The sequence below is a fragment of the Conger conger genome, chromosome 18 (genome assembly GCF_963514075.1).
Source record: "Conger conger chromosome 18, fConCon1.1, whole genome shotgun sequence".
Classification (NCBI taxonomy): Eukaryota; Metazoa; Chordata; class Actinopteri; order Anguilliformes; family Congridae; genus Conger; species Conger conger.
The window spans coordinates 28,233,019-28,243,018 of NC_083777.1; the positions used below are offsets into that span (position 1 = coordinate 28,233,019).

Consider the following 10,000-nt stretch of genomic DNA (forward strand, 5'->3'; position numbering starts at 1 on the left):
AGTGGTTAAGGTAAATGACTGGGACACGCAAGGTCGGTGGTTCTAATCCCGGTGTAGCCACAGTAAGATCCGCACAGCCGTTGGGCCCTTGAGCAAGGCCCTTATTAACCCTGCATTGCTCCAGGGGAAGATTGTCTCCTGCTTAGTCTAATCAACTGTATGTCGCTCTGAATAAGAGCGTCTGCCAAATGCCATTAATGTAATGTAATGTAATGTAATGTAACCACTCTTGGGACCGAAAGGGTTAATGTCAGACCCCCGTTTATTACCTCGCCCCATGTCGCTCATGCGATCCTGCACTCACTGTGGTCCTGGTTCTGTTCGCGTTCCCTCCAGGACCAGTTCCAGGAGGAGTACAGCCAGACGGGCCGGTTCCCGGGCGCGGTGCTGACTCCGGCGCGGCGGCCCTGGACCCTGCTGAACTGGCTGTTCTGGGCCTCCGTGCTGCTGTACCCTCTGGCGGGGCTCCTGGTCCGGCTGGTCAGCTCCGGATCCTCCGCCACCATCCTCACCACCGCGGCGCTGTGTGTGGCAGGTGCGTTTCGCCCGAAACACGCCCATCCTTTACCACGCCGCCGTTTCCGGCCGGCGCGTGTCGGTTAGCACTGTTTGTGTCCTCAACGGCACCCAGGGGGCAGACGGCCATGTGAGAGTGGCCTGTAGACACGGTCGTGTCTCGCGTTGTAATCTCATGCCTGCCTGTTTGCTACTCAAATTTAAGAGAGAGCGGCCTGGTATACTGAAAAGGCAGCTCTGGCCCCCAGCACATTTAGGGTTGTGGCTAGGAGACCAGGGTTCTCATGCAGGAGACCAGGTTTCAAGGCTCACCTGTTCATTTTTCCCACCCTCTTTGTTTCACTCACTTGAAAAAAAATAAAATAAAAATAATAATAATAATAATAGACTTTAAATAAAAAAATATACAGTAACAAATTATATTTTCAACTCAGTCCAGGAGGTTTGGGGAAAGGCAGTCTTAACCGAAATGGGTCCATTGGAGCAACTCTCAGTTTAGAGGGTAGAACGGAGCTCACTTCGGTAGTGACATCAAGGGTGCGGTTGAGGGCAAAACAACAGCGTCCGTGTCCTGGTGCGAACTGTAGCCTCTGTTCCCGGAGGGGGAGGCGGGAGTGTGAGTGATCCTGTTCAAGACCAGGCTTGATTGGGCGCTTGTTACCATCTAGCCCTCTAGGCAAACTAAGCATTAGATACACTTCAGCGGTAGGAAAATGGCCTGTTCTTATCAGGCTGCTCTGTTAATAATCGTAATCCCCCCCCTGCTTTGTTGTAAGGGAATTCACCCGTTTTAATGTTTTCACTTTTAAACAAACAAACGGATTAAGAAGCAGGTCAGGTACTTGAAAAGTAAGTGTGTGTGTGCATTTTACATTTTTTGTTAGAATTTTAGGAAGCATGTTGCCTTGCCAGTCAGTTGCATGTCATCTTGATTTCCAATCCTGGCTTATATCCCACCGTTAAGAAAATAACTGTTTTGGATGGAACAGATTTGACCAGATTACACCAATCATTCGGCATTAGACCTGCAGTACAAATTTAGTTGTAGATCAGTCTGAAAGAAGTCAAATATGTCCACACATGAAAAACTGTGTAATAGCTATGAATATTTATAATAGCATAATACTCATGTTTGCTGCACTTTTTTCACTGTCATCAGTACAATTATGTTATTTGGCAGATTCTTTTAGCCAAAGCGAGTTTCACTTTTAACATTGTAGCGTTTACTATGCGCTGATACGAAGCCATATATGCATTGAAGTTTCCTAGATGATGCACTCTGACCCACCTAAATATATTGTATGGGCAGCCTTTTTTCTGGCACGCCAAGAGCGATATTAGCAGCCAGGCATGTCACATTATGACCTGTTCATCAGAGCGTGATCTGGAGCTAACCATTCATCACAGTTCACAATATAACACCACACTGGTTTAACTGAAAAAGATCCAGGTTAGGAAAAACATTGAACATTGTCATTTTATCATTATTTTGCTAGAATGTGCATGTTTGTGGTAAATACCACATCTTTGAATTGAAACTACCAGCCACCAGTAAAGATTTTCTATCCTGAGCTACTGGGAGGACTGGAAGGGGTCTGACCAATCATGGTACAGGAAGAGAGAGCCTGGAGAGAATATCTTAAACATATGACATCATGTCTCCAGACTAATGACATCACATCCAAATACAGGGCATACCTCTAAATCAGTGATCCTCACCCCTGGTCCTGGAGAGCCACAGGGTGTGCTGGTTTCTGTTTTTCACTTAATGTCAGCAACCAATTCGGACCCAAGAAACCAGGTGAGGCGAGTTTAACTGTGTAACGAATGCTGAGTAACAACAAAGCCAGGACGCCCAGTGGCTCTCCACGACCAGGAGTGAGGACCACTGCTCTAAATGAGCCCAAACTCCACACAGCCTCCATCACACTTCTCCCCCTCTCTCTTCACCAGCCTCCCTCATTCTCCCCCTCTCTCTTCACTAGTCTCCGTGGGCATGCGCTGGATGATCGGGCAGACGGAGATCAAGAAGGGCTCCAGCTACGGGAACAAAGACGCCCCCGTCAACAACAACTGACGTCTCCCAGAGACGACGGGCGAACGAGGAGGAGCAGTTCAAACAGCACTCACAGGTCCCGCACACAGAACTACACGGCCACTCGGACGTGTAACAGGGAAAGAGAGATCAAAGGACTGTTAAACACATCTTGGGTGGAGCGTTTCGATCAGATCGAAACGTCTCCCCCAACTACAGAACGCGTCGCACACCAGAAGCCTTAAACGCCAGTGTGAACGGGGGAGGGGTTTCGCCACAGAAAGTACAAACACCAGTCTTTTTTTTTTTTTTGTATGCGGTGGAAAGAATTATGACGCACTCTCAGGTTGGAAGGGTGTGAGATGTTCGCATGTGCAATAGCTTAACATCGATGAGCACCACAGTCTGACAAACTACATCCAAAGCAGTGACTTACATGAAACCTTGGTAACTATAGACAAACTGTAATTTTAAGAAAACTAAATCTCTGATATGAGCACAAAAAAAAAAAAAAAAAAAATCACAAATATACACAATGGCTTCATTTCTAATTAGAACTTGTTAAAACTGTAAACGTTTTTTTTTTTCTCAAGCTGCTCAAAACTGCAATGTTCCCTTTATGGGAAAGAACCTGTTCTTGTTGCATAAGATTTGAAAAATGTTTTTAACGCCAGGCAGTAAGCCAGGGCGTATGAATTCAGGGAATCTGAAAGAGATCAATCCCACAGAGCGGAAACTGCAGAATCCTTGAATATCGAGGCTCGAAATGTTGTGGAATATGTCCATGCGTCCTACACTGTATACGTATGTCACCTTATCAAGTAAACTTCATCAAGTAAACAGCCTTTTTTTATTTAAGCATAGCCCACAGCTAAACTAGAGGTGATCAGATTGTGTGTGTGTTTACGAGAGCGTGTGCTTACTGGAGCAGGAAGTGTACATACTGTGCTTGCCCTAGTCTCCGTTCCAGCATAACTTTACCAACACCTGTCACACAGGTGGGGAATGGGGGCAGGGTTTCTGCTGAAGCACCTTGTTTTCTCCTTTGCCATGTCCCAGAATTGTTTTTCCCCCCCGTTTTCCACCACACACACACACACACACACACACACACACACACACACACACACACAGGGAGCGAGACTCCTTCCAGTTTCCAGTCTGCTCGAGCGACACCGACCTCCACTGTTCTTCAGCATGACCTTCCACCATCAATCCCCCTGCTCACAAAAACCTTGGACCTTCCCCAGCGTCAAAAAAAAGTTAAAACTACTTATATTCTTGTCTCTTTTTGTTTTTATTATTAGTCATCATTAAGAACAACAGATCCAGAAATGGCTTACTTCAGCTTTACAGTATTTATACAAGGATTACCCCTTTCCCATTCTTACAGTATGTACAATGCAATGCCCCCGGAACTGTACAATGTAAGAGCCACATCCGCTCAACCATCCCCACAGTTGCATGCTGGGAATGTCGACCGCCAAAGTCCGTCAACACCCTCTTAAAAACAGCCTCTCACTCTTCTGCCCAATTATTGAGAACGCAGTTCCTTGTAAATATTACATTTCATATTTAATTTCATATTACAGTAGTGCTTGGGGGTTGGGGGGTGTTTTTTTTTTGTTTTTTTTACATTTATTTCTTTTAAAGGTGGAAAGTCCAGGACAGGCGTACTTCATTCTTCATCTGTGCAAACCTGCAATTAGCATGAGAGAATGACATGAGATGTCGCAGAGGCGTTCCACATCATGACTACATATAAGCATACACCTAATAATAATAAACTTTATTTACATAGCACTTTTCAATACAGTGTTACAAAGTGCTTTACAACAAAAAAAAGTGATCCCCAACATCCCAGTGTTTAAGACCTCCAGCAGATTTAGTCTTTCCTTGTATGGGTCTGTGTCCGTGTGTGCTTGGCAAAGGGGGGGATTATGGAGTGTATCTGAAGGCACACAAGTCTGCCCTCGACGAAGGTGTGGGCAGGGGGGGTCTGACCTTGATGAAGGTGTGGGCAGGGGGTTACAGAGTGTGTACAAGCGGGTCTGACCTTGACCAAGGTGTGGGCAGGTGGGTCTGACCTTGACGAAGGTGTGGGCAGGGGGTTACAGAGTGTGTACAGGTGGGTCTGACCTTGATGAAGGTGTGGGCAGGGGGTTACAGAGTGTGTACAAGCGGGTCTGACCTTGACCAAGGTGTGGGCAGGGGGTTACAGAGTGTGTACAGGTGGGTCTGACCTTGACGAAGGTGTGGGCAGGGGGTTACAGAGTGTGTACAGGTGGGTCTGACCTTGAAGAAGGTGTGGGCAGGGGGTTACAGAGTGTGTACAGGTGGGTCTGACCTTGACGAAGGTGTGGGCAGGGGGTTATACAGAGTGTGTACAGGTGGGTCTGACCTTGAAGAAGGTGTGGGCAGGGGGTTACAGAGTGTGTACAGGTGGGTCTGACCTTGACGAAGGTGTGGGCAGGGGGTTACAGAGTGTGTACAGGTGGGTCTGAGCTTGACCAAGGTGTGGGCAGGGGGTTACAGAGTGTGTACAGGTGGGTCTGAGCTTGACGAAGGTGTAGGCAGGGGGTTACAGAGTGTGTACAGGTGGGTCTGAGCTTGATGAAGGTGTGGGCAGGGGGTTACAGAGTGTGTACAGGTGGGTCTGAGCTTGACGAAGGTGTGGGCAGGGGGTTATACAGAGTGTGTACAGGTGGGTCTGACCTTGAAGAAGGTGTGGGCAGGGGGTTACAGAGTGTGTACAGGTGGGTCTGACCTTGATGAAGGTGTGGGCAGGGGGTTACAGAGTGTGTACAGGTGGGTCTGACCTTGACGAAGGTGTGGGCAGGGGGTTACAGAGTGTGTACAGGTGCAAGCAGGTCTGACCTTGACGAAGGTGTGGTCCAGCAGGGTGCTGGCCGTCCAGCGCTGTTTGGGCTCGCTCTCCAGGCAGTGGCCCAGGAAGTCCTTCCCTTCAGTGCTCAGCTTCTCGGGGATGGGGGGCTTGTGGCCCATGCCCACCTTGTACATGATCTGGAAGTTGTGTTCGTACTCGTGCCATGGCCTCTGCGTGTACACACACACACACACACACACACACACAAATTAAGACGGTTTTCAGTTACATACATACAATTTTGTTCTGGCAGAATCAAAATCCAATATCAAGGAACCTCAGTCGGTTCTAATTGTTCATAAACGAGTGCTTAATTTCCAGAGAACGATGACCTTAATCTGAAGCTCTAATTGGATGTACACGCCGTACGACATGGTGACATTTGTCACAGGAGCGCGGTCAGCGACAGGTACTCTCCCTACGGGGTTTTGGAAAAGCGGGGTGGTTTCAGGCATGAGTGACACATCAGCAGGCAGATCTTTAACCTGTTCCTCCAGACGCCCTGTGGGAGAGACGGCTCGACGTGTGGGGGCAAGACTGCAGATTCCACACACACACACACACACAGACACACAGACACACACACAGACACACACACACACACAGACACACAGACACACACACACACACACAGACACACAGACACACACAGAGACACAGACACACACAGAGACACAGACACACACAGACACACACACACAGACACAGAGAGAGAGACGCACACACACACACAGAGACACACACACACTCACACACAGAGACACACACACACACACACAGACACACACAGAGACACACACACACACACACACAGACACACACACACACACACACACACACACACAGACACACACACACAGAGACGCACACACACACACACAGACACAGACACAAACACACACACAGAGACACACACAGAGAGATACATACACGCACAGGCATGCACATACTACACACACACACACACACACACACACAGGCATGCACATACTACACACACACAGGCATGCACATACTACACACACACACACAGGAATACAAACGCACACAGACACAGACACAGATACAGACACACCCACGCCCGGAGCCCTGCTCCTCACAGGCTTAAACCGTCTCAGACAGGCCTAATCAGCACTCCCAGGGCTGAGAGGAGAGGCGGAAAGCTTTTATTCGTAGCATATGTGAGGCTGAAGTCAAGTGGTGGACTGTGGGGGATGTTTTTGTGCGGATGAACATACTGATCTACCTGTGCCACTGAGGAGACCTTTAACCCCTTCAGTCCCAAGCCCAAAATGAGGCTCCACCCAAATCCCACGGGGGGTTTGGCTTTGGTCCAGAAAACTGAGAACTGAGTTTAGTAGGGCTGTAATACGGGCTAAAAACAATAGTCATAATCATTTTGGTTCCCAAGCCCTATACGAAGAGGCCCCACCCAAAATTCAAGGCGTTTTTTGTCTCTGAGAATGTTTCGTCGGGTTTTAATAGGGGCTGAAAACAATAGTATAGCAGTAATTTTGGTCGGTAGAAGAGGTATCAGGTCATATGGGGCCATATGGCACTGAAAGGGTTAACAGACGGGGAGAGAGGAGGAGGAGGAGCGGAGAGAGGACGGTTCAAACCTCACCTTCCCCGTCACCATCTCGATGAGGACACACCCCAGGCTCCAGATATCCGCCGCCCGCCCGTGGCCTTCGCCCTTGGCCCTGGTGATGACCTCAGGAGCCATGTAGGCTGGAGTGGAGAGAGAGAGGGAGAGATTTGGGGAGAAACTTGGGACGCTTGGGAGAAACATACTGCCTCGGCCACCCCTTCTCTGCAGTGGCTCCTGTTTTACTGGGGATGTTCCGCGTCTCTGAAAACCCAAATCGCGCGCTTTGAGAAGCTCGGCTGTGTTCATACGCGTATGCGGAGCTCAACGGTGCCATCTGCTGTGTGAAAGGGGAACAGCCTTGGACAGTGTAGGGTTGAGTAAAATCACAACGGTCTAAAGCAGGGATCAGCAAATCAAGGTGCTCGACGTTCCGAGAACTGCTTTACCTGGGGAGTCAGGTGCGAAGGCAGTCTGGCCAATCACTAGCAATAATTGTTCAGCTAATTGCCTGGGAGGAAAGAAAACCAGGGCTGGATTTGAGGTCCAGATTTCGCAACTGCTGGTCTCAAGGTTCCAGGGATTATTTAGACTTCAAGTACACCTCCCGCCCCTGAGCCATATTCTAATTTTTATCTTGATCTTACTCCCTGTCCCACTCAGCTGGGTTTTCACCCCAATCAGGAACTTTTTGTGTCTGACATGCAAACAACCACTACCACTACTGCTGACTACTCCTCCAGACGCTCACCTGCCGTTCCCAGGGTGCTGTTCACCTCGCCCGGCATGGTCTGAGCGTTGTTCTTCAGCTTCACGGAGCAGCCGAAGTCGCCCAGCTTGATCAGGCCCGACGAGGTCAGGAAGATGTTGGCTCCTGGGGGCGGAGTCGGTGGAGACGCCACGGACAGGACGAGAAGAAGAACTCAAACATCAGAGCGAGCCCTGTCTCCAGTCCTCTAACAAGTCATGTCAATTCGGTTTTTGGGTTCAAAAATAAAGATGCGTTTGCTACCGTTTAACAATTAGATGAGCAATTAAGTGTACCGTTGCACATATAAATCACTGCGAGGCCCTGATGAAACCTGCATCACACAGATGGTGGAGAGATGATGCGTTTATTACGGTTTTAACCATTAGGGTTAGAGTGGCTTCCTCTCTTTAACAGGCTAATGCCCCTTTTTTTTGGTGTTCCCCATGTTACAAAGACAAGTGCATATAATTGCACATCAAAAAATCCCTTTGAGGCCCCATTGTATGAAACCTGCACCAGACCGAGACGGTGGAGAGCCGTGCGCGGGTTGCCGTTGCGTTGCCGTGGGAACGGCGGGGCGGGGCTCACCCTTGATGTCGCGGTGCACGATGCCGTGCTCGTGCAGCACGTTGATCGCCGTGGTGATCTGCTTGCTGTAGAGACGGATCACGTGCTCCTGCAGGCCCAGCCGGGACACCTCCTCCAGCGTGCCCTCGTCACAGTACTCCATGAAAATGTACATCTCCTCCTGTGAACACACACACACACACACACACACACACACGCAGAGTGAGAACACACATTGAAATATACACCTCAACCTGTATACACAGAGTTATAATCACACACACTGAAATATACATCTCCGCCTGTACACACAACCACACACAGTGAGAACACACACTGAAATGTACATCTTCTCCTGTGAACACACACACACACACACACACACACACAAACACAGAGTGAGAACACACATTGAAATATACACCTCAATCCGTATACACACAGACTGAGAATCACACACACTGAAATATACATCTCCGCCTGTACACACAACCACACACAGAGTGAGAACACACACTGAAATGTACATCTTCTCCTGTGAACACACACGCAGAGTGAGAACACACACGGAAATATACGTGTCCACCACAGAGTGAAGACCACACACACTGAAACATACATCTCCACCTATAAACACACCCACGGAGTGAGGACCACACACACTGAATCCTACATCTCCACCTATAAACACACGCATAGTGAGGACCACACACTGACATATACATCTCCACCTGATACACACAACCACACACACTGATCCCACACTGAAAATTTGATTCCACTGACCCGATGGAGCTCCACTCCGAAGTAGCGGACCAGGTTGGGGTGTTTGATGCCTTCGAAGATCTTCAGCTCGTCCGCCGTCTCCTTGATGGTTTTGTGGTCATTGGGTTGGAACCTGATCTACACTCGTCGGAAACCAAAAAGAGCCGATTACCGTAACATCACAAAAGAGCAATGTCAATAAAGAAAACACGGCTAGTGAAGTTTCCTGTAGGGTGGTGCGTTGGCGAGCTTCCACCACACTCACCTCCTTCATGGCCATAAGTTCTCCAGTGTCCACGTTGATACAGGTGTACACCTTGCCGTACTGACCCTCACCTGCACAAATGAGGTCAACAGGGAAGATTGGAGGCTAACAGATTCATGAAAAATAAAGATTTACAGCCCTGGACACCACTGGTCATCACCCACTCTCCCACACCATAGTAAGTTGTTAACATGACCAAATAGTACTGCAATAGGGACACAGTGGAGTTGTGCCAAGTTTCTATTCCTCACTCTGTCAATCACTGAAAAGAACACACAATTCCTTGTTCACTGGACATGGGTTCTCCTAAAGCACTGTAACCTGTACAGGAAGAACACTGTAACCATGGAGATGAGGAGGGTGTACCTACAACACCGCAACCCCAAGATACGGGAGAAGAAGAAGAAACACAAAAGTCAGGGGGTATAATAAATCCCGCGGGCGTAGCCGTCGTACCGATTTTGTTGCCCCTCTGCCACTTGAAGGTGACCTTCCTGAGGCCCACGTGCATGACGTTGTCGTAGGACTTGGGCGTGTGGCACACCTGGCCGATGATGTTGCGCTGCTTCATGATGGCGTAGCGCTTGTCCTCGAAGGAGCGGATGGAGCGCCGGACCGCCTCCATG

At 48.9% G+C, this 10,000-nt stretch overlaps 2 protein-coding genes across 6 annotated transcripts in view; one reads left to right on the top strand and one right to left on the bottom strand.

Moving 5' to 3' along the window:
• agpat4 (1-acylglycerol-3-phosphate O-acyltransferase 4 (lysophosphatidic acid acyltransferase, delta)) overlaps positions 1–3,391 on the top strand; it is a 16,709-nt gene extending 13,318 nt beyond the window's left edge. The window contains exons 8-9 of the mRNA XM_061227867.1: positions 337–535; positions 2,502–3,391. Of these exons, the coding sequence (XP_061083851.1) occupies positions 337–535; positions 2,502–2,593 (291 nt within the window). The 3' untranslated portion in view covers positions 2,594–3,391. The remainder of the gene's footprint in view (positions 1–336; positions 536–2,501) is intronic.
• A 439-nt stretch (positions 3,392–3,830) lies between these two features.
• map3k4 (mitogen-activated protein kinase kinase kinase 4) overlaps positions 3,831–10,000 on the bottom strand; it is a 39,729-nt gene continuing 33,559 nt past the window's right edge. For all 5 annotated transcript variants that reach the window (XM_061227862.1, XM_061227861.1, XM_061227863.1 and 2 more), the window contains exons 20-27: positions 9,831–10,000; positions 9,375–9,445; positions 9,131–9,247; positions 8,366–8,525; positions 7,778–7,900; positions 7,063–7,169; positions 5,429–5,608; positions 3,831–4,250 (exon numbers count right to left, since the gene is read on the bottom strand). The exon at positions 9,831–10,000 is cut by the window's right edge and continues 22 nt beyond it. In XM_061227862.1, coding sequence (XP_061083846.1) covers positions 4,230–4,250; positions 5,429–5,608; positions 7,063–7,169; positions 7,778–7,900; positions 8,366–8,525; positions 9,131–9,247; positions 9,375–9,445; positions 9,831–10,000 — 949 coding nt within the window. In that variant the 3' untranslated portion in view covers positions 3,831–4,229. The remainder of the gene's footprint in view (positions 4,251–5,428; positions 5,609–7,062; positions 7,170–7,777; positions 7,901–8,365; positions 8,526–9,130; positions 9,248–9,374; positions 9,446–9,830) is intronic.